Raw genomic sequence first — 24,012 nt, forward strand, 5'->3', positions numbered from 1 at the left:
TTGATACAGATATTTTTGGCCCTACATTACTGGCCCTCCATGCACGGTATGAGTCTGTTCTGAAGATGCGCGAAAGCCTCCACTGAAGACGTAGCTCTATTATCATGTCGGGGACGACATGATCAAGGAGGGGGGGAGTGTTAGCGGCTGAACACACCCAACGGAGGATGATTGCCCGGCGGGATACTAATTTCCCTTGTAATTATTCCTTAATTGAGAAGAAACCGTCATTTCACCTTTGTAAATAGTGGGGTTTGCAGAAGCTTCCAAATGGTATCCCATTTTTGACATTTAGACTGAGTAAATGGTTAAATTGGAACATTGGGGTTTGAGATTGTAAGGTATTTATACCACTTTTTCCCTTATTTTTGTTATTTTTTATAAGTTTTTGTCTGTGTGAGTTGAGCGTACTCTGTGTACGAGAGAGACTGAGAGTTTTATCTTGATGCTACGTGCGCACTGGTGGTTGGAATTGAGTGCAGAGAAGTGCAGCGTGTTGCCTCCGAAGAGAGCTACGTACTAACACCTACATTGCAGGTGTACGGCCCGGTTTTGTGAGATATCTGGTGATTCGGTGAGCATACGTTGTCTGTTTTTGCATTTCAGCATATCCACGCGTTCGCAATGAGTAGACCTACGCATTAGGCACTTTAGTTTTCAGAAATGTCAACCTGTAAATTTTGACCAGACATCCTACGTGATTTTGCACTGGATGTTTAGGATTGGAGTTTTGGTTCACGGACCTTAGGGAGAGCGACCTATTGGTGTTAATAGGGTTTCCTTCAAGTTCCGTAGTGTTTCGAGAACACTTGATGGGTATTTGGCTCTGGAAAGCGTTGTAGGAAATCTCCTCTTGTGTACTCTTGAAGGCTGTAACTTAGACATTCGGTAGAGACCTCTATAGGAAGTAGTCAATAGTCGGTCGAGTGTAGGTTGACACCCTATGCTTGCTTCCATGCACCTATGGGTCGAGCTTCATCCTTAGCTAATAAATCTTGTTAGGTGAGGTCGTGGCATATCCGCCAACACACCCTTCTTCGCTTTTGTGAAAGCTCCCTTCAGCGACCTCATGTATCCTATTGGTGTGCGAATAGAGGCAATGGTACCATTCAAAAGAGGTGTTCGAGCACTTGCCATCAATATATCCTCCGTTTCAGCAGCCCATTTAGTGCAAGGATGACAATTCTACTTGCACACGTCACGCTCATGAGCTAGTCACTTATCACACATGTCGAACATGTGCTCATTCTCTGCCTCAAAGTGCAACGGAGACTCCATAGGAGCTATCAAAGTAGAGCCAATGGGAGGATCACCATGCGGTGCATCCAAATCGCCTAGTCGCTCTTATCTTTGCCGTTCGGCCTTGCGCGCCTGTGCACCATCAAACACAGACCAATGGGGCACCTCCTCAAGCGACGGTGAGTCGCACTCTCATCTCTCCGAGTGCTTTTTCGAGGATGCCAAAGACCTTCGTTCTCACGTGCTCCAAGGCAATGCACCTCAAGCAAGGGCTTGCCCTTTCGCACTTGGCACAAAGACAAGGGAGTTTTTCCTTGAGCCAACAGTCGTGCTCAGGGCCTCCAGGAGGATCACAATCATCCCAGTCGATGTCCTGCACATGCAAAATGTTGCTTATTTAGTCATGTATCCTAAAAAATAAATAGTTAGAAAATCCCTAAATTCCATTTAAAAAATTACATGAAGTTAAGTTCAAAGAGAATAAATGACAATGAGTGCGAAATTTATTTTTAACTAAAAGGGAACTTTAAAAATGCAATTAATAAACATTTAAAAGTACTACAAAATAAAGTATCCATAAGAAAATAAAAATCTTCATCAAAAAACTCAAAAGGCTAAAAAATGGAATAATAGATAGCTAAAGGTAGAGGGGGTGGTTTGTACCCCCCCCCCCCGCAACCTCGCATTCACATGTATTCATTTGAAATGACCAGTCACGATCATAGGCGCGGTAATAGGTGCGATAACAGGTGCAGTAATAGGCGCGGTAATACCTAGCGCCTAAAATAGGCAAGGAGGCAAAGTATGCCACGTTTTTGCTACATACTCTGCTCTCCTTCCTCTCCGACATCGCTCCCTCTCCAAGATCCCCCCCCCTTTCCCTCACCTACCCCTTCTCTCTCCACCTCCCAAACAATCACCCCCCCCCCCCAACACCTTCTCTCCCTACTCCATCTCAAGCACAACATCAACACACACACACACACACACACACATATACGCACGTTCGGTCAAGGAGGAGTTTGTCGAAGGTGGTTTTTCGCGTTCGTCATTGGAAGCTCAACCTAGCCGGCAACCGCGCTACAACGAAAGGTAAACACAAAACAACGCTCCTCCCCCCTCTTTCCCTATTGTTTTCTACTACGCACAAAAACATGCATAAATCCTTAAAAAAATAAAAAAGTAGAGATATCATGACATACCTCGTTCATTTCCCAAATGGTTGCGTTGTTGAAACGTCTCTTTGTGCGTGGTAGAGAAGAGACGCTTGTTTGGAAATGATTGCATTGCTCGTCTTGTTAGATTTTCAAATGTTAAAATTGTTAGGTTTGTTAGAGATAGTGAATGTTAGATAGAGATAGTGAATGCTAGATAGAAATGATACATAGAAATAGAGAGAGAGAGAGAGAGAGATAAATGGAGAGAGAGAGAGAGAGAGAGAGAGAGAGAGAGAGAATTAAAGAGGGAGAGATAAATGGAGAGGGATAAATAGAGAGAGAGAGAGAGAGAGAGAGAGAGATAAATGGAGAGGGGAAGGGAAATAGATAGATAGACAGAGAGAGAGAGAGAGAGAGAGAGAGAGAGAAAGAGGGATAGATAGATAGAGAGAGAGAGAGATAGATAGATAGATTTTATTATCGTCCTCGGAGGTCAAATATGACCTATGGGACCAAATTTACATGTGATGTAGTATGTGTATGGCTGATGAGTGACTCTCAATGCTCCAAAATTGTGGTGATGAATGTCGCAATGGAGAGCCCACACTGTGGCTGGGAGAGGAAAGTGTGTAGGTCGAAGTTATGGCTGAAAATGTGAGAGAAGCAAGTTCGGATGTGACCAAAAGCTGAGCATTCTAGTAGTGTGTGGTACTCAGACTCTCGAACTTGCAGTGAGCATAATGTGCACAGTCAATTTGACTCTTCTCCATTGCCCCAACGCCCTATCTCGCATCGAAGGAAATGGGAGCTAAGCCAAATGGCTGCAATAGTGCGTATCACCGACAAGGGGATAGGCTCACGCATGTAAGTGTGGGTACGGTTTCCTCTTCCAACGAAGGACATGGTTTTGTAGTTGGGGGCAATATGGGTGGTGTAACGTATGAAACCTGACCCACCGGATTTCTCCCAAGCCGTAATACATTGGCGTTGTAGAAAAGCTTCATTCACTTGGGAGTCAATTGAAGCATCATGTAGCAAGTGTAATGCATCCCATCTCCCAAACCACTTCTTTATGTCTTGCATCCATCCCGTGCTCAAGATTTTTCTTTTATGCATCTTTTGAACTTTTTGGCTTTCTTCCCATGCGATTGTAGGAAGTCGATGTGAGGGGTTTTGACGCATGAGAGAGAGAGAGAGAGAGAGAGAGAGAGAGAGAGAGAGAAGAGAAGGAAAGAGAGAGAGAGAGAGAGAGAGAGAGAGAGAGAGAGAAAGAGAGAAATAGGAAGAGGGAAATAGAAAGAGAGAGAGAGAGAGAGAGAGAGAGAGAGAGAGAGAGAGAGAGAGAGAGAGAGAGAGAGAGAGAGAGAGAGAGAGAGGAATAGAGAGAGGGAGAGGGAAAGAGAGAGAGGGAGAGAGGGAGAGGGAAAGAGAGGAATAGAGAGAGAGAGAGAGAGAGAGAGAGAGAGAGAGAGAGAGAGAGAGAAGAGAGAGAGAGAGAGAGAGAGGGGGGGGGGGGGGGGGGGAGAGAAAGAGAGAGATAGATAGAGGGAGAGAGGGAAAGAGGGATAGATAGATAGATACATAGAGAGAGAGAGAGAGAGAGGGAGGGAGGGAGAGGGAGAGAGAAATACAGAAAGAGAGAGAGGGAGAAGGAAAGAGAGAGATAGATAGAGAGGGAGAGAAATAGAAAGAGAAAGAGAGAGAGGAATAGAGAGGGAGAGAGTGTGAGAGAGAGAAATAGACAAAGAAAGATAGGCAGAAATAGAGAGGGAAAGAGTTAGATAGATAGAGAGTGAGAGAAATAGATAGTATGAGTGGGAAGGCACTCTTAGTGTGTAGACATGCAAAGACAGGGGGAAATCCCAATGGTCATACGTAGTTTCTGACAAAATGGCGAGCGGCGCTGCTGCATCACGATTCACAAGACTAGACAAAATGAACTATTCTCCCTCCCTTGAGGCTCGATCTTGTCTTCGCAAGCGACAGACGAGCCATAATCATGAGACCAGTCGCCCGCCTCAAGACCGGCGTACCTCAAACTAACTGTGATAGATCTCGTCAACGCCCTGACGCCATGCAACTAGATAGCTGATCACAGAAGAGTCAGAGTCTCGTACTTCTTTTGGGGGCTCTCTGATCTCTCTCTCTCTCTCTCTCTCTCTCTCTCTCTCTCTCAACACACACACACACACAGAGGTCCACAAGGGGCGAAAGGCTTCCAACCTCAGCTTCTTAACGTGCACAGCGCCATGGGATGCATAAACTCCAAGCTAAGAGCAGAGGACGTGGTGGGCAGATGCACGTCCAGAAAGAGGTTGATAAAGCAAGCAGTGGAGCAAAGGCATGTTTTTGCGACAGCACATGTTTCCTATTCAATGGGATTGAAGAACACAGGGGCAGCTTTGTGGCAGTTTGCGAAAGAGGAAGGGGCATTCTCTACCCTTGCAGGGCAGCGTCTTGGGGGCCCTTTGGCAGCACCAACACCAGAAATAGAGGGGAAGAGTGAGATAGAGAGAGAGAGAGAGAGAGAGAGAGAGAGAGAGAGAGAGAGAGAGAGAAATAGAGAAAGAGAAAGAGGGATAAGGAAATAGAGAGATAGATAGAGAGAAAGAGAGTGAGCAATGGTTGTAGGTGGAGCAACCATTTTGTGGTGTGCACAATGCGGGTATGCTCCTGCTTCTGTAGGGTGCTATGGCAAAGACCTTCTTTACGTGAAGTCGATGGACCCTTAATATTTACTTCTACTCTCTTCTCCTTTGCTTCTCTCTCTCTCTCTCTCTCTCTCTCTCTCTCTCTCTCTCTCTCTCTCTCTCTCTCTCTCTCTCTCTCTCTCTCTCTCTCTCTCTCTCTCTCTCTCTCTCTCTCGTCCTATCTCTTTCTCCTCACCGAATAGGCGTCCAGTTGGACAACTTTTAATGATACCATACCTCAGAATGGAGGCAGACATGCGATGCGTTGTGAAGGATGCTGCATCGCAGGGTCCTACTCCCCTTCCATCGCAGGGTCCTACTCCCCTTCCGTCAAAGTCCCACTCCCATCGCATCATAGGGTCCTACGCCACTTCATTCCACCCTTGCTTCGCCAGAACACAGTCGACAAACTTCCTCTGGCAGCGCACATCGACGCTCATCTCAGGGCAGCGAGCTCCATGAGAGACGAAGCGGTGGTGGATCTTGTGGTTTCCCCTGTTTTGTAGTGGCAGGAACGGAGTCGCCACTTTCAGAGCATTCCATCCCTGACACAGAGGACGAGGATATTGACAAACCCGTGCTAGACATGCATGGGCACTACTACAGGGTTAAATATGGCGGGGGGTGGACTTCGGCAAAGCACAGGGCAGGGCATTTCGACGCCATCTACAAATTCTTATACATTCAACGTATAAGGACTGTTTTATAAAGTTTAGAGAACAACTACCCGATCATGCATGGTACATTGAGGCCTTGTCAGCTAGATTTCCAAATGCCCCCGATCAAGGTTTTTCACAACGGTGGTTGGAGGACTACATAAAGGCATTTCTGAAAAACAAGCAGTCAAGTGTGCGACGCGCAGCAGTCAACCAGGTCAGAGATCCAGACAGGAGCTACCACGGTGGCAACATGGCAGACGCGGAGTGGGAGTGGGAAATTCAAGAAAAGAGCGATCAAGCTGCGTCGGGCTCATCATACAGACAACAATGGAAGGCTCGTGCTAGACAAACTCCCACTCACTATGGCTCAGGAGGCAAGGGAGCTTGGAAGGACAAATATGTAAGATTGATTAAATTATAACGTCGATCGGTGATTATTAAGATTGTATTTGACGATTTATTATTGTTATTGCTGACTTAGGAAAATATCACTCTTTCTCAACCCACCAAAGAGATGGTCAAGTATCGGGAGCGACATACAGAATTTGATACTTGGTGATGGTTGCTCGAAAACAACCACATCTCTCGCCAGCAGTTTGACGCAACGATTGGATCACTACAAGCAGTAAGTTTAAACAAGTAATTTTGTATCAATTGTTTTGAACTATTGATAATTGCTTAATTTGGTTTGGGTTTATGTACGTACCTCTGCATAACGACAAGATAGAGGAGGATTAGATAGAATAATGTTTTGTCCAAATTTTCGTAAAGTCCCAATGTGGCACAATGTATATACAAATTTTGCCTTTTTGTTGTAATTTTTTTAAATAGTTGATCTTCTACATATTAAATTGTCAAGGTAAAGTAAATTCAATTTCAATTCTTTGGTTTTTTTTATACTCTTCCAAAAAAAAATGATGTTTCATTGTTTTATGCAGGTCAAAAATAAAGGTGTTCATTTGTGGGTGGCCCAAATGAGCATCTTTATTTTTTAATTGGCGTATAGCGGCAATAAGCACGGTAATAGGAGCAGCAACTGTCCCGGTAAATTGCTGCAGCTAGTACCGTGCTTATTGCTGAGAAACCACTACCACGTCCATAGCCGCGGTTATTACCGCTCCCGTAATTTTTTCTCTCTCCTTTTTCCTTTGTTTTTTCGCGGCAATGCTAGCGGTTATAGACAACTCCTCTTATAGTGTCTAGCCACCATGATCGCCAAAATGGAATGAGAGTTGGTCTCTTCAGACAGCTATTCCAGTGTTGGAGTTCAGAGCTACTGATTATCTAGGCAGTCCAGTTAGTGAGGACTGAAACAGAGTACTTGACTGAAATAGAGAACTGAACTGGAATGATGTGCTGAAATGAAAGACACAACTGGAAGACGGGAAATGGTATTTATAGATTCAGATCAATAGCTCAAGGATAATCAGTACAATGTACAACACGCTTAAGCTCAGATGAAGTTTGAGGATTGATTACAGAGTAAATGATTACAAGGTGAATCTAGAAGCTAAGAGCTCGCAAACCAAAGGTGTCAGAAAGCCAAAAATCCAAAAATCCAAAAGCCCAATTACAGTGTAGCGGGTCCTATTTATAGCTCTCAGAGTTACTACAATAACTGCGATAATTACTGCTAGTGTAGCTGTTCTTGCTTCCCGCGGGTCGGCCTTCTAAGGAGCAGTTCACGCCTGCTGGGACTGTCCTCGTCTTCTACAGATAGCGATAGCACTCAAAACATAGCATGGCAACCATCTACGTAGAGACATTTATTGATCTTTTTTTATTGGTGCTCCATAAAGAGAAAACCTCATCCCAAGGCACGTCAAAAGTGGCTGAGGGTCCATTCAATCCAATGAACATGTAATTTTTGAGTGTTGTCGTACTCATGCTTGTTCTGTGGGCTGATTTGTTTCAATTTTAAAGAGAGAATCCTTGTTCAGCCGGGGCCTATTCACAAGAACTACAGAGAGAATTTGCCAAAGCCTCATCAAGTTTGGAAATGAGTCATGCATAGTGATGTCCGCTTTGCATGCTTCCCACCCTTCACAAAAGCCTTTGTATTTAAAGTTAGTAGGCATTACTATTGTAAATGAGTCAAGCTCTTCCATGCATCTTTCTACAACATCTATCAATTTTCCATATTGCTTAAGCATCTCCGACAACCATTTCTTGCTACATGCTTCAAGCTCAATGCTTCACTTGGATAATGCTTTGGGCTGAAAAGCTAGCAAGCATAAAAAATTGGCATGTCTTCTTGCATCCTTGTCGTCAAATTCTCTACGACTTTGACGACTAACTCTTTACCCAAATGCATGCAATTTTGAAAAGGACCACCTCTACTACTTCCCTCAATTTTGTCAAATGTCAATTTGTGAACATTCACATCCCCACCTGCATCAATAAAAGTGATCTCACCACCCTTTGTTTGTTCAACAAACTGCTTGAGATATCTTGTTCCACAATTATTCAAATCTCTCAAGAACTTCTTCTTCAAGTTTTGAAGTGCAGCATCAGCAAATTCTGAAATGTTAGCAACATCCCACAAGACCTGACTAGAACTGACAACTCAAAATATTCAATTATGAACATAAACTGATTTGCATAAATTGTGAGTTCACCATAAATGCTTGGCTCGTCTTTTCCAAACGCCATAAGCAATGCAAGCATAACCTTCACCATGTGTTTCATCACTTGTCCGTGTGTTAGCCATCTCACAGAGTGGATACGCAGCATGGCTAACTCCCACAAATCTAATGCTCCCTCAATAAGATTAATATCATCCATCCTCTTCCTTGATGCATGAATCCAAGTGTAAATGCTTCTACTTAACTTGTCAAGGTGTACAAGTTCTGGAAAAGAATCTACATCTTGACTTGCTGCAAGATTTTTACGATGAGCAAGACAATGCACAAGAAGAAGATGGGGAACATTAGCTCTCAGCCTCGCAATAAGGCCACCTCTGTGACCCACCATGACAGAGAAAAAATCACTAGCAAGTGATGCAAGCTTTTGGAAAGACAATCCCATCTCCTTTAGCAACTTAAGGAGAGCATCATACTTGGCTTTTGCTCCTCCATCGTCAGTTCTTATGAGTTTCACAGAAGTGACATGATTGTCCCCCTTCCCTCCCTCTTTAAGATAGCCAACATAGACAATCAGGTGCCCCTCTTTTCCCCCATTAGTACTATTATAAACCATTATCGAATACGAGGGTGTTGGACGGGAGTGACTCACACACCCATGAAGTGCATGCAAACACTACCTAGATCAACATAATGTCAATCGAGGACACATATGACACGATAGGCACACGGAGGAAATCTCTTTAGCTTGTCAGGCTGAGACCATCCTACACATACAACACTCTGGAAGGCCAACTAAACCACAATCAAGAACCTCACTGCTCTCAACTACACCACCTAGCCACATACACACATACGGAAGGTAACTCACCTAATCATGCCAGATTCATACGAAACTTAAGGAACACCTTCCCCTCACTAGGATACACCTGTCCCGAAGCTTCTACACTCAAAACCCTCACTCTAAACCCATCTGCAGAAAACGCGTAGGATGACAGAGCAGAATTTTTAAAGTGCCCGAAACTGAAATTTATGAGTACCTATGCGTAGCTTATGTCGCCACGATTCTATAGACTACTAGCACGCAGAAACCAGACATCATTTGATACACTTACGGCCACAAATAGCTCGTAGATGCGTCGGCGTGTGCGCTTCGTCTCGCGTGGAATGCTTGGCGTCGTCGCGTAGCTCTCCTCGAGACTACAACAATGGTGCAGTCGGATCTCCAATGCATTGAGCAAGCAGGGCATAGCAAGAGGATGAAGCTCACACTCACTCTCTTTCTCTCTTACGCACAATAGACGGCAACGCTAAAGTTTTGATTATGAAAAAAGTCTCCTTTACAAAATGACCTAGGTACCTTATATACTAAGGCTACATTAGGTTTAACCAAAAATGGGGTTGAAAGGGTCAAATGGCTTTGTATTTACAATCTGGAAGTGCCATTGCACCCCGGCTTCTGAAACTAGAATAACTACTCAGTACAAATGATGTTTATAGCCATAATCCGCAGCATTTCATAACTCGCAAAAGATAAGACTTTGGTACGAAACTTGAGTTATGTTGTGTTGTTGACCCAGCGGGCAACATTCCCCCCTTCCGCGTTCATGTCGTCCCCGACATGACCTGATTGTCGATGGCGATGTGGTCTTTGCTGTCGGTTTGTTGTTGTAAAGAAAGTATAGACTATAGCCTTTGCAGTAGCTTGTCTTGTTCGTCCAATCCGATGTACATAGTCTTCACATGATTCAAGAAAAGCATAATTGATGACGAACTTTATGTCTTTCACATCCACACGCCAAGCTGCATCATCTGTTTCTGTCATTATAGGTCTACTGCCAGATCTAAATTCAAAAAGAACCCAATGTCGTTTAACTTGACTCTTATCATCATGGATAGACAAAGCTCCATCCATCACTTGCTCCAGCAAATCTGTCAATTCGGAGTATTTGTGATTCTCAGAAACAACTTCTACAATCTGTAGAATTGAGTGATTGGCTTTCTGATCTTGTGAGCCAATGACAACTTTGTAAGGATTTTGTAGAAATTGTATGGCTAAACCCTTCTTTAGGCCAAGTTGTGCTCCAATGCAAAGTCTGTCCTTATGTCTGCTCTTTGTCATTGAGGACTTCTCCCAGCAGTCAACACTTTGTTGTCGTTTTGGCTTCATCTGTTGCACTGCTTGTATCTTTATCGAACCACAACAAGAACTATGATCCATTAGAGCAGACATCTATCATCATAACCATTCATCTTTTGAGATCCTTTGATTACTTTTATGTCTGCTCTTCTTCATTGGGGACTTCTTTGTTCTTATGCAATCATGTTGTTAGTGTTGTCTGCAACTTTGTCATTGTAGGCCATTCTTCGACTGTCCATTGAGGAGAAGTATGCTATGATCTGAAATTGGTGCTCCAATTCATTTGTCAATTGTTTTGAGTAGCATTTCCTTATTGTTGATGTAGAAGGAATATGTACAAGAGGATGGTGATAGGTGTCTTTAGATTAGGGTCTAAAACCTGGATGACCAAAGGGAAAAAAACTGGTGGGAAAAAATGCCTTTGGTATACGCTCTTATTGGAGTTGAGCAGTTGAACGTGAAGTACATGTTCATGAAAGGTGAGTGCTTGGGTGAAACACAGGAAGAGTCCCTGATGCAAGTGCCAATTATGGGACACTCTATATGCATATGAGAAATTTGTCAACAAAAGCATGCAATGTGAAAGAAGGAGATGATGGTTGTTTCGAGGAATAAATATAGCACATGTGACATCAAAAGATGTCTCAATAGCTTCCACCTTTCCAAGAAGGGTTTTCGATGTAGAAGTTTCTCCACTCGTATCTCACTGTGCTCAGTACATGAGTGTCTTTTGGACCTTCTCCTTCACTTCACCAGACTTAAGTACTTAGACTTCGACTCTTTTGCTCACCTATACCAGCATGAGTGACACAACGTAAATATGCTCAACTCTTCCAGCTTGAGCAGTACCTAGAAGAGCTAAGACCCTTAGACCACAGAGAATATTACTTGAAGCTTTGGGAGTAACACCTCACCCATTTTGTGGCTTAGCTACTCGACTCTGACTTGTATGACTTGTCGGTTGCATGTTGACACTGCTTTGTGACAAGTTCTTTGGCTGTTGTAGTAGCTGCTGAGACATACTTCGTGAAGTTTCATCGTTTTCTTGTACCTTCTTCTCTTTGTAGTCCTTAGGCCTCTCGTCAGTCTTTTCTTCATGTGGATTATGGATTTTTTTATTTTTTTTCTTAATCATAAACAAAGAAAACCTTAAAACAACTCAACAAAAGAAAAATTATTCAAATAGAAATCTAAATGCTATGTACACTATACACATGTCCCTAGGGGCTCATATATGGATTTTGTCCCCATACTCCTCTGTAACACTACTATGAGGGCATATACTCTAAATTTCGTCAAAAATTATCACAATAAAACGCAAAAATTCAATGCATCTCACAAAACATTGCCCTCTAATAGTCATAATGTTAGGTCCGCATTCAGAATGCCTCCCCCCTTCCTATTTGGAGTCATCCTTTACGACAGGGTATCGCAAAGGGTATGTGTTGTGCTTGGCAATTAAAAGTTGTGCCTATGCTGGCCTTGTAATGTAGCCCTATTATGCATACACAGTCAATGCATGGAAAAGATTTATGTTGTGCAAGATGTGGGTATAAGCAATTTGCTTATTGGCATTTGTTGGCGAGGCTCTTCTAACTGTACTGTAATCGTAGGAAGAATTGTAAGAATTCAAGCGGCGATGCACTGATAGCAGTTTTGTTGTTCTTCTTTGGGACCCATTTCTTTGCGATTATTGGTTGTTTTGTTACTGACGCTCGTTTGGGAACCCATACTTGCCCGTGCTTCGTTTGTGTTTGAAGAGACGTCTTTGGGATCCACCTTTTTGTTGTGTGAGTCGACAGTGGTCTTTGCTTCAGCCCTTGTACGCTTGGTTGGGGATGGGATTCGGGCTTTGAAAGTTGATATTGTGGTTGTTTTTAAATCCAAATGAATTCTTGACTTTTTTGTGCTTGAATCAACTTCTTTGGAGCCCAAACCTGAGTTGTGAAAGCTTGCGACTTTGTGATATTCTTACCCGTTCGTGCACACTTTCCTTGTTTTCGTTTTGGAGTTGGATCTTGTGATTTGTCATTAGAGATCTTTGTCTTCTTGATCCATATCTGTTTTTGGCCAATCTGGCTTTTTGGTATCCAAATTTGTCTAGCTTTTTGGCTTTGACTTGTTGTCCTGTTCTTTTGACCTGTCATGGTTGTTGCTGAAGGGGTTGGTGATAGTGATGGCTTGAGTTGATGATAGGGGATGTCGTAAGATTCATCACTATCGCTACCATCCTCAGCAAGGTTGACTTCTTGTACTTTCCCTTGATTTTTTGGCTAGTAGTGAAAAGTTGCTATCTGTTTGCTCGTGGGTGGTAGTTTCTTGGAGGAACTTTCTAGCCCATTGATTAGAGCATTGTTAGCTCGTTGCTTTGGTCGTATTCCTCCTAGCTGAGTCTTTGCATCCTTATTATGAGCCATGTATGAGGATGCTTGTGGTGGCTGTGTCTTCACCGAGGACTTTGGAATCCAATTTTGATGCACTTTATTCGTGTAGCGATGACATTGATTCCCGGGTCGTTGATCTTCTTGAAGGTCGAAGTGTTCTACAGAGTCATAGAACTCGTCGTCTTCTTCATCTTTTGATTCTCCATATTTCTTTGTTTGCTCCTTATCTTGAGAGCTTGTTAATGTTTGGATCTCTTCGTTTTCCTGGATTACACTCACTGCAAAATAAGGTACGACATCATAGCCATTTTCATCCCAAAACATTGTTGTGGGAGCGTCCTCCACGGCGCACACGTCCAGAGTATCCAAGATGTGTTCCCATCCAAAAGGCTCTAACTCTTCTTCAGGAAATGGTTCTGGGATATAGTCCATATTCTCTATAACCCGCTCTAGGATACATTCCTCATGTTTCAAGCTACCACATTGTGAAGCTCCACACATCCACAGTTCTTTAGGCTTACCTAACCAAGCTGGAAGTTCTGATCCTGCTACTGTGGCGGAATCAAACTCCTCTACCGGTGTTCTCGTCACATCCCTATAGCTATGGTCCCTCAAGTTTATCTTTGTTATGGTTTCCATATGTCTCAGGTATATATGGTCATAACCCCAATCTTGGACCATTTTCAATTGTCGCATGAATGGTCTTCCCAGAATGATGTCATAATTGTTCTTCTTGCCAAACTCAACAACAACAAAAGTGTGTTCATATTCAATGCCACAAGAAGTAACAAGTACTTTTTCTAGCAGTCCTATGGGCTTTTCCTTGTGTCCGTCTGCAAGCTGCAGGGTCATTCGTGTGGATATCAAGGCAGGTTTTCCCCATTTTTTCCAAACGTCATTGGTTGCAATGGCCACGCCAGCTCCACTGTCAAGGATTGCCATAGTTTTTACACCATTGAATTCCATAAGAAGGGTGGTGTTTCCATCTTCTCCTCGTAATACTCACCTACCTTGTTTAATGGCATTGGCCTAGTATTTAGTTGAGGCATTTCAAGCTCTTTGATGCCTTTCTCGATTTGAGTCATTGGGGTTTTTACACCAAATTTCTCTAGAAATTTACCCACATTAGCCCACATGTTTGGTCTTATTCTGAGCAACTTGGCTAACATTATTGTACAGGTGACTGGGGTAGATAGAATATCTACTAGCCCCTTTGAATCGATGGCCTTGTTGGGAGACAGTCTCTTTGATGGGACTGCAACCACATCTCACTTGGTCTCATACTCTCCCGGTGTAGGACGGTAGTGTTCTTAGCGAATGGGATTGACTATCCATAGATTGTACAGATTCTTTATTGTCCCAACACGATTGCACGTCTGGATTCATTTGAGATCCAGTCTCAAATTCCTCTATTGGTGGTAGAAACACTCCTCGTTCATCACCAGTCTTGTCTACTAGTCTTCTTAGGTCATCGGCTTCATTGGCTTCTCTGACTTGTTTCCACAATTCGTCAAGACCATCTATCTCTTTACAATCCTCAGGTATAGCTTAGTGAAATCCCTCGGAAGAGTTATCCGTGGTATTCAGTACTATCCTTGGTTCTAATGCTGGGTCTTTGAGGTTTGGTATGTGCTTATGACTAGAATCTGGCTCTTTTAGTTCCTGGTTTGGTGGGATTACTTGTGTAGGCATGACACGGATCACATCCTCAGGTTTTGCAACTGGTGGTTCTAGTAAAGCTTGGGTTGTTTGAATCATTTTATGGCACATTTCAAACCTTTTCTTTTCTAGTTCCGCATAGGGATATGTCATCCACCTGTGTTCTTGGGTTTTGTTGTTTTTGAGCCTCGCATCATAGGCTTTTAAGAGGGCATCTAATGTCTCATTAACCTTCTCTACCAACACAGATCCTCCTGAACTAGCACTTCTTGGTTTCTCATTCGTGGATGGTTCTTCTAGAGGTTTAACCATCTATGTAAGAGAAGGTGCCTCCTTTTCCTCATGTTGTTTTATCTTCTCCTCAGCTTCCGTAAGCTTCTCAGCTAGGGATTTTTTCTCTCGTTCCCTGCGTGCTTTCATCTTGGTCTTTCTAGCTTTCCAACTATTTCGTTTGCTCTTGGTTTTCTAACTAGGTGTGTCTGTCTTTGGTTTTCTAACTAGGTGTGTCTGTCTTTGGTCCATCATCTGTCTTTGGACTCATGTCACTTTCCGTGTTCTTTGTCTCTGGATTCTCATCAGCTTTCTTTTGAGCTTGTTCTCTCGTAACCACTTGAACTAGTACGACATTTTCATTTTCTGAGCTACTAGGTAGTTGAACAATCCCTAATACCTTTGTCGTGCATTTCCTGATTTGGTTTGGGTTTTTCGGGCAATCGGGGATCAAGTGAGTGATTCCACACTCAAGACAATAGGCATTTACTTCAGTGATCTCCGTATGAGGACATTGTTTGACCAAGTGGTTGTCACGACTTTTGTGACAATCTGTCTTTGGTTGAGGAGATTCTTTTAGCATTTCCTCTTGGCTATAAGCAAGCTTTGACCTAGATAAGCCACTATTTGCAATGAATCGCAATGTCCTTTCGTCCATTTCATACCTTCTTTCTTTCGAGTGAAACCCAGGAGGTGGAGGTTGTATTGGCCTCACCACTCCATGTGTTTCTCTCACATTTTGTTGCTCCGAAGGGTAGTACTCACTTTGGTTGCTATACCACATTGTAGCTGGTACTGGCGTTGGTTTATTTGATGCTTCCATCATTGGAATGTATCTCATGTCTACCGGCATTCTAGCACCTGGTAGCGGAGGTTGTTGTCCTAAGACAAGGTGTGGCCTTAAAACTCCTACTGGTCCTGGCGCATTCCCCGTAATGTATCTAGGTGGAATAGGTGCTTCTGGAATAGGTTGTACATACCTCTCCCTAGCGTTTTCCATGCTATAATAGCACTCTTCCCCCGTATGGTTCGTCCATTTTCTCTCAATTTCACACCACTTCGGCTCTCCCGAATCGGTCCTTACAAGAGGAATCAACCTCTTGACCAAGTCGTCGATAAACTTTTCTTGATCAATAGGTGCCGTTGTCTTGGCAATGGACTCACTTATCTGTGAAACACTATGCTGAGAGGATGTGTCATCTCCTTTACTCTTTAAGTCCTTTTCTTTGTATGCCTCACAGTTATTCACTAGATAAAGAGCTTCTTTGATCAAATCGTTTAGCGTCATCCTCCTTATCATATGCAGATCCTTCTGAAGGCCCGCATGTCTCATTCCCTGGATAAAGATCAGCATCAGACGTGCTTGCATAGGTAATTCCTCTCTCAGACAGAGCTTAACATATCTCTTGAGCCGTAATGATGCTTTGCGTACTGATTCATTCTCTTTCTGTTTGAATCTATGGATTTGCGAGACCGTGTTGTGAGCAATGCCTTTTCGCGAGAATTCTTCAATAAACTCCTCAAACAGCTCATCTAGGGTCTCAAAATCCCATTTTCCCACCGAGTCGAACCATGTAGCTGCATCATCTTCTAGAGTCAATCCAAATCCCACAAACTGTGTCGCAAAATCTGAAACTTCCTCTGCTCTAATCACTCTTCTAAAAGCCGTTACGTGATCTCTAGGATCTTTATCTCCGGAGTATTTTCTGTTTACCCATTTTTGGACTTGGGATGGTCTAACTCGTCGATTGTCTACAAGTCTAACCAGAGACTCTCCCAATCCTTCTCTCGTTATCGCTCTTGAAGGGAATCTTGGTGGCTCTCTTCTTGGAATTCCTATAGGAATTCTCGTGTTTGGTGGAGGCATTTGTGGTCCTTCCGGACCAAATATCCACCTCTTTCTAGTACAGTCTGTGGATTTGTGCTTTCTACAACTCTGTATTCTCGTCCATACTTGTCAACAACTATAGATCTCCATTGACAGTCGACTCCGTATGTGTAGACATATAAGAGCTTGTAATCCGTTATCTCTTCTAGGTATGGATCTGAGCACCTATAAAGATTGACCTCATTGTCGTCAATGTATCTATATAGTCCTTCACTCTCATGACCAATCATCCAAACTCTCTCAACAAGATGGATCTTTATCAATTGCAAGTTTGGAAGATCCATTGTGGGAGGATATTCCTCTATCGTCGGGATCTCCAAGCTTGTGTAAGCTGTGTTTGAATCTAGGGTAGACATGATTTCTGGACTTAAGAGCTTTTGTTTGGTTCAAGTAGACTTAGTCCACTGTGTTCAAGTGCTTTGGTTAGGGAAAAGTCAAAACTATGTCCAAAACCACAATCGTTTCGTCACAATTCTCGCAAATTGTCGCTTTTAGACACCCTTGACTTGCGGATGAATTTTGAGGCCTCAAACGACGTTTTTTTTCAAAGTTGAACTAAGGGATTGCCATCGGCATGCATTTAGTTCAAGTTTTGCTCTAAGATCTATAGAGCCGCTCTCAGGCTACGTTTTGATATAAAAACTTTTTCAATTCGATACCGTTTGTGAAAGTTATGGCCAAAACAGTGAAATGCATTTTCCAATTTCAATTTTAAAAGAAGAATTGGGATCTCTGTGACACTGTGAACACTTCTGTATGGTCAAAAGTACAGTTGGACCCTAAAACTGGCCTAGAGACATCCTACGCGTAGGATGTCTTTTTGCTCAGAATTTAACAAAATCTGGTCCAGAGACTCCCCTTAAGTCCAGCAACACAATGGTATGCTCAGAATTTCATTTGGTCCTAAAAATGGCCTTGAGACATCCTACACGTAGGATGTCTTTTTGCTCAGAATGACTTGAAATTTTCACCCTAACTTCTCCTTGATGTGCTGATCACAGTGGTGTGCTCATAGGTTGGTTTGGAGTCCTAAATCAAGCTTGAGACATCCTACACGTAGGATGTCTTTTTGCTCTGTTTTAGCTCAAACTTGCACGGTAGCTTCCCCTTGATGTGCTAAACTCACAACTATTTTTACTTTTTGATTCTGACACCTATAGGCTGGTCAAATGATCAAGAATCTGTTCCAAAAGCCTGATGTCTGTTCTGATGAATTCCCAAGTCAAATCAACTCCAAATTCGACCAAATTTGACTAGGAGGCTTATCTAAGGCTATATGACAGCATGCTATGTCCACAGGAGAATTTTGGTCTCAGAATCATGCAGTAGACATCCTACGCGTAGGATGTCTTTTTGCTCAGAATGAACCCAAACTTGGACCACAGACTCTCCTTAAGGTGCTGATCACAGTGGTATGCTCAAAATTAAGTTTGGAGTGTAAAATCACACATATGACATCCTACGCGTAGGATGTCTTTTTGGCCTGTTTGACCCCAAACTTGACCCAAAGCTTCCCCTTGATGTCAGTAACCCAGTGGTATGCTTAAATTTTGGTTTGGATTTCAAAAGTCCCAAATTTTAGTTGTTCTTGCCTTTTTTCAGTCAAAAATGCTAAAGTCTGTTCAATCTTCCTTTCACTGACCCAAATGAGATGAAATTTGTCACATGCACTCAATACAACATTTAGAACATGCCGTTGGGGTCATCCTATGGTTTTGGTCTTGGAATAATGCCTTGGCACAATTTGGGTAGGATGTCTGGCAATTCTCGTCTTTTGCCTTTCATCTGTCAAAATTTGGTCAAATTTTCACTTTCCACGTGAAAAGAGGGTAAAACCTACCTTCTAAACACACTGGTAACCTCAGATTTTCAAAATTTCCACCAGATCACCCTGTAGACATCCTACGCATAGGATGTCTACTGCTGATTTTTTGAGACTGAAGTGTCCCTGATGCTTCCTTATGCTCTCAGCAAGTGCAAGTATGCTTCACAATTGCAAAAACATGCAAAAATCACTCAATTTAAGCCTTTTCTGAAATTTTACGTTTTTTGACTCCTCCTTTTGGCTTTTGGTCAACAAAAGTAGGGAAAAACACTCAAGTCAATATGCTACTAGGATAAAACCTACCCTCTGAACACACTGGTCAACTCAGAATTTCAAACTTTGGTCTCCAGACATCCTACGCGTAGGATGTCTATGTTTACAGAATTGCAGGTTTTCTTCACAGAACCCTTGCAAATGCTCTTTTATATGCACAGCATCAGTCAGTCATACAAAAATATCCACAAAAGCTTGTTTAAAGCATTTTTACCCTCAAAAGCACACTTTTCCGTGATTTCAAATGCAATCAAGCACTTTAGCAAATAATTCAGTGTTGAATAGCTCTAGATCTGAATCGGATCACTTACCTAAAGCTACTCCTACAAATCATATGGGGTTTTGCATCTATGAGTAGAAAAACGCTTCACTGCCACACACGGACTAGTAAATGCTTTTATCACCTCACAAATCACTCGACCACCAACAACTACTCTAATCCACAGATCCTAACTAAACCTATCTAGTCGCAGACCCTCGGAAAGACACACTCTTCCTGGCTATCCACTTGATCACGGAATATCCTCTTCCGGATCCACTTGAGAAAAACGCTTTCTTTAGCCGAAACTAAATCAAGAAACCATCACACGAGTGTTAGTAGGAAACCTACTTAGGTCCTTGTGTTCCCGGCAGCGGCGCCAATGTTGGACGGGAGCGACTCACAAACCCATGAAGTGCATGCAAACACTACCTAGATCAACATAATGTCAATCGAGGACACATATGACACGATAGGCACACGGAGGAAATCTCTTTAGCTTGTCAGGATGAGACCATCCTACACATACAACACTCTGGAAGGCCAACTAAACCACAATCAAGAACCTCACTGCTCTCAACTACACCACCTAGCCACATACACACATACGGAAGGTAACTCACCTAATCATGCCAGATTCATACGAAACTGAAGGAACACCATCCCATCACTAGGATACACCTAGTGTCCCGAAGCTTCTACACTCAAAACCCTCACTCTAAACCCATCTGCAGAAAACGGGTAGGATGACGGAGTAGAATTTTGAAAGTGCCCGAAACTGAAATTTATGAGTACCTATGCGTAGCTTATGTCGCCACGATTCTATAGACTACTAGCACGCAGAAAACAGACATCGTTTGATACACTTACGGTCACAAATAGCTCGTAGATGCGTCGGCGTGTGCGCTTCGTCTCGCGTGGAATGCTTGGCGTCGTCGCGTAGCTCTCCTCGAGACTACAACAATGGTGCAGTGGGATCTCCAATGCGTTGAGCGAGCAGGGCGTAGCAAGAGGATGAAGCTCACACTCACTCTCTTTCTCTCTCACGCACAGTAGACGGCAACGCTAAAGTTTTGATTATGAAAAAAGTCTCCTTTACAAAATGACCTAGGTACCTTATATACTAAGGCTACCTTAGGTTTAACCAAAAATGGGGTTGAAAGGGTCAAATGGCTTTGTATTTACAATCTGGAAGTGCCATTGCACCCCGGCTTCTGAAACTAGAATAACTACTCATTACAAATGACGTTTATAGCCATAATCCGCAGCATTTCATAACTCGCAAAAGATAAGACTTTGGTACGAAACTTGAGTTATGTTGTGTTGTTGACCCAGCGGTCAACATAGGGACTTGCTTGGATTTATCTACATAGAGCATCCCTGATTGCTTGCACAAACTCCATACAAGTAGGTCTATTAATGTAAGTTCCATAATTTGCATGGTGTGGCATATTTGAAAGGCCTTGCTCAATCCGATGAAAGCAAAGCTTCTCAAAGAGCTCCACTAGAATAGGAGACTTCACCACAAAGTACGCTTGCCACATAACCGTGATGATGCATACTTTCTCCTTGTCTTCAAAGGTGGCCACATAATTAGGGAGCAGGATGCAAATCTGATTTTCCTTATTTACCCACTTGAAGACGGTTGCCTTATGCTCATCCAATTCACTATGCTCAGTCAAGGCTAGAAGCTGGAATGTGAGAGACCCTTTTTTTGCAAAAGGGTTCTTGTGCTTGGAATAAACACCACTCACATTTAATTCTCAACATCCCTTCAACAACCATTGGATAAGCCCATGGGTGCTCAAGTTTCCAAGCTGGTCTCCATCTTCTTTGCTTCTTAAACTTAGAAAATGGTTCCAAGCTATTGGAATCTTGCACTTTTGGACGGACTTCCTCATCGTCTTCTATGTCTATCTCTGGCCCATCTCCAAAGAGTTGTTCTAGCACTTGGTCTCGTTGTTTTTGTACTTCATTCTCCTTTCTTTTGGTTCTATCTTCCACAGCTTTGTAAAAGCTTGAGAGGTTTACTTGCTTCTTTATTTTATCAATCTTTTTTGTGCCCATAACTATAGAAATCTGCACTCATACTCACAAAAGAAAAATGTTTTTTATTAAAGATGCATGCTATCTTACAATCATACCACCTTCAATGAAACACATTTGAAGGTAAAAGGAATTATAGACTTCAAAAGAAAGCTAAAAAAGAGAGAATGCCTTGATCTTTGAGTCGATAGTAGATACAAAGCCACACTCCAAAAGCCACCTAGATAATGATTTGAATTCTTCAAGTTGAACTTTGAGGCTGCATAAGCAAAAAGAATTTATGTATGCGACGAGGTTTGGACCGTATGAAACAAAACATTGTCTTTATAATCAATCATAACTAGTTAAACTTACACGTAGAAAAAGGATGAAAAGAGCATTACATACAAGAGATGATACTGAAAAAGTGCAAAAGTGTCGTGTTTTGGAACTAAAAACAATTTCAATAGTCCATCAAAAACACAAATTTATTGATATGCAGATACAATAGATCAAAGATGCTACACAAGTGATGTCTCATCTCTCCCTATAACACTCGGTCATCAAAAATTAGAACAGGGCATGAGGTGTAGTTTTGATTGCCACAAAAAAACCCAAAAATTGCCCAAAAAACTCAAAAAATGAGCATTTAAGCTCGCAAGTTTTTTTTAAAAAAATTATGTCTAGAAAATCTTAAAATTTCTATGTCATGCTTCATTTAACAATGAAAGATCTTGAAAACAATGGAGAATTGGCAATTTTACAATCACATATTTAACTCAAAAACATTACATTCCCATAATCACATCAATTTTTTACTAATAAATAAAACATAAACTTTGTGATTTCACTATTGTGATGAAAAATGCAAATAAAAAAAAGGTTTATAATTTACAAACCCAAATTTTGCATCTAAGTTTTAAAAAAGTTAAGTAACAAGATTATCTCTACTTTTTCAACAAAGCTTTCGATTAAAAAAACTAAAAACTAAAATTATGAAGCAAGTTTGAAAGCATATTTCTTCTCTTTGTCATTTACAATTTTATTTTCTTTCCCATCTAGAAGACAATATAAGATATTTTGCGTTGTATTTTCTCTAATCTCAACAAGATAACCTACCACTTTGAAAACGCTTTCCTCATTGTTGGGCCTTTATCATCAACGGCATAAAGAAATAAGAGGTTCAATAATTGTTTGATTGTGCCCAGAAACACCTACTCGAACTAACCAAGCATGACCTTCAGGCTTCTTGTGTTGTGCAAGCTCCCAAACGATTGGAACATCATGAGTTGATGGTTTTTTTTTTGTTTATGAGAGGTAGCAAGCATATCTTTAGGGGGAGCAATACTCTCTATAAAGGCACCATTGATAAAGTCTCGTCAATACCTTGAGCTTGTTCTAGAAATTGATGAGCAGCTAACAAATGTCGTCGAGGAGCACCACTTCCAAAAGCGAAAGGAGGTGAAAGTGTTACCATATACATGTGGTAGTGATGTGTGTGAACACACTAGGACTGTCGGGGCATTTTTTCCCTCTTTAGGAGGTTTTTTTCCCCGTGCATTGTATATACGCCCATCACTCTAGGGCTATCTATCTTTCCATTGGACACTAAGTAATACACTCTCTATTGTGTGCCTTGAGCTTCCTTCATCTTCTCCAAGCTGTGTGTGTTTCTCTGCAACCCTAATTCCAACAATTGGTATCAGAGCAGGTTGCGTCCTCCTGGGCTTAGTCTCGAGCTTCTCCAGTACACGCCTGCTCACTTTCTCCAATTTCAGTGAGCTTTGGCGAGCGTTCGCAGGTTGACAAATATTTCAGGAGCACTCGTAGAGGTCGGTTTGCTCAGAATTTCAATTTGGGCTCATTTCGGCCTCCGTTTCCACTACAATCAGTACTGCACAGGCTATTTCGTCATTTTGTGCAGAATTTCTGTCAGTGCCGTTTTCTGCATAACAGGTGCCTTATAGTCTTCTACGGTTTGTGCTATATAGCACAGGTTGTTCCCGCTCCATTTCTCCTATTTTCGGGCAGTTTTCACATCAGGTGCAGCATTTACCATGGCTGACAACAACAACACAGATGTGTTCAAGATGTTTGCTACTGAGGACAGGTTGGATGGGGACAACTACCCTATCTTGGCTTATATGATGCAACATGTTCTTGTGTCAAAGGGTGTCTGGAACATTGTGCAGGGCATTGATGTACGTCCTAGTTCTGAGGATGTAGGCGATGTTGAGGACGTTGCAGGTCTTGCTGCAAGGATTGCAGATGTTAGAGTTGTTTTTCCTACGACAGAACAAGCTCATTGGGATGTTAAGGATGCGCAGGCTCATGCATTGATTGTGTTGTCTGTGAAGCGCACCATTGTTCCTCACATCCGTTCAGCAAAATCTACAAAACAAGCTTGGGATATTTTGGCTGGTCTTTATGCAAGTCGCAATGAGGCTAAAATTGCTTTGCTGCGTAAAGAGCTGGAGTCGAAGATTATGCATGAGGAAGATGATATGGACACTTTCCTTGCTAGTGTCAAGGATACCAATGAGCAGCTTATTTCTGCAGGTGAAGTCATTTCAGACAGTTCCCTTGTGGAGACTGTTCTTGATGCCTTACCAGATTCTTACCAGACTTTTGCTAGTACTTGGAGACTTATGACCCAAGGAAATCCAGAAATTGTCAAGTTTGATGCATTGGGCACATTGCTGTTGCAAGAGTCACTTTCTAGAAAAAACAGGACTAAACAACGTGCAGTTGAACAGGCTTTTATTGCTTCTCAAAGAAAGGGTGGTAACAGCAATGCAGCCACTTCTTATGGTTCTGTTTCGAGTGGCAAAACTTCTATTCCCAATGCTTCTGCTGGAAGCACTTCGTCTGGCAATTCTGGTGATAAGGGCAAAAAGAAGATGCGTTGCCATTATTGTAAAGCTAATGATCACTTGATCAAGCAGTGTCCTAAGTTGAAGGC

The 24,012-nt window shown here is 42.3% G+C and overlaps 1 protein-coding gene across 1 annotated transcript in view; it reads left to right on the forward strand.

Moving 5' to 3' along the window:
* LOC147449351 (uncharacterized) overlaps window positions 1–24,012 on the forward strand; it is a 198,764-nt gene that overhangs the window by 80,782 nt on the left and 93,970 nt on the right. The window contains 1 exon segment of the mRNA XM_086521546.1: window positions 5,161–5,261. Coding sequence (XP_086377672.1) covers window positions 5,161–5,261 — 101 coding nt within the window.

Source organism: Adiantum capillus-veneris, chromosome 10 (genome assembly GCF_014529385.1).
Source record: "Adiantum capillus-veneris isolate H3 chromosome 10, ASM1452938v2, whole genome shotgun sequence".
Lineage (NCBI taxonomy): Eukaryota > Viridiplantae > Streptophyta > Polypodiopsida > Polypodiales > Pteridaceae > Adiantum > Adiantum capillus-veneris.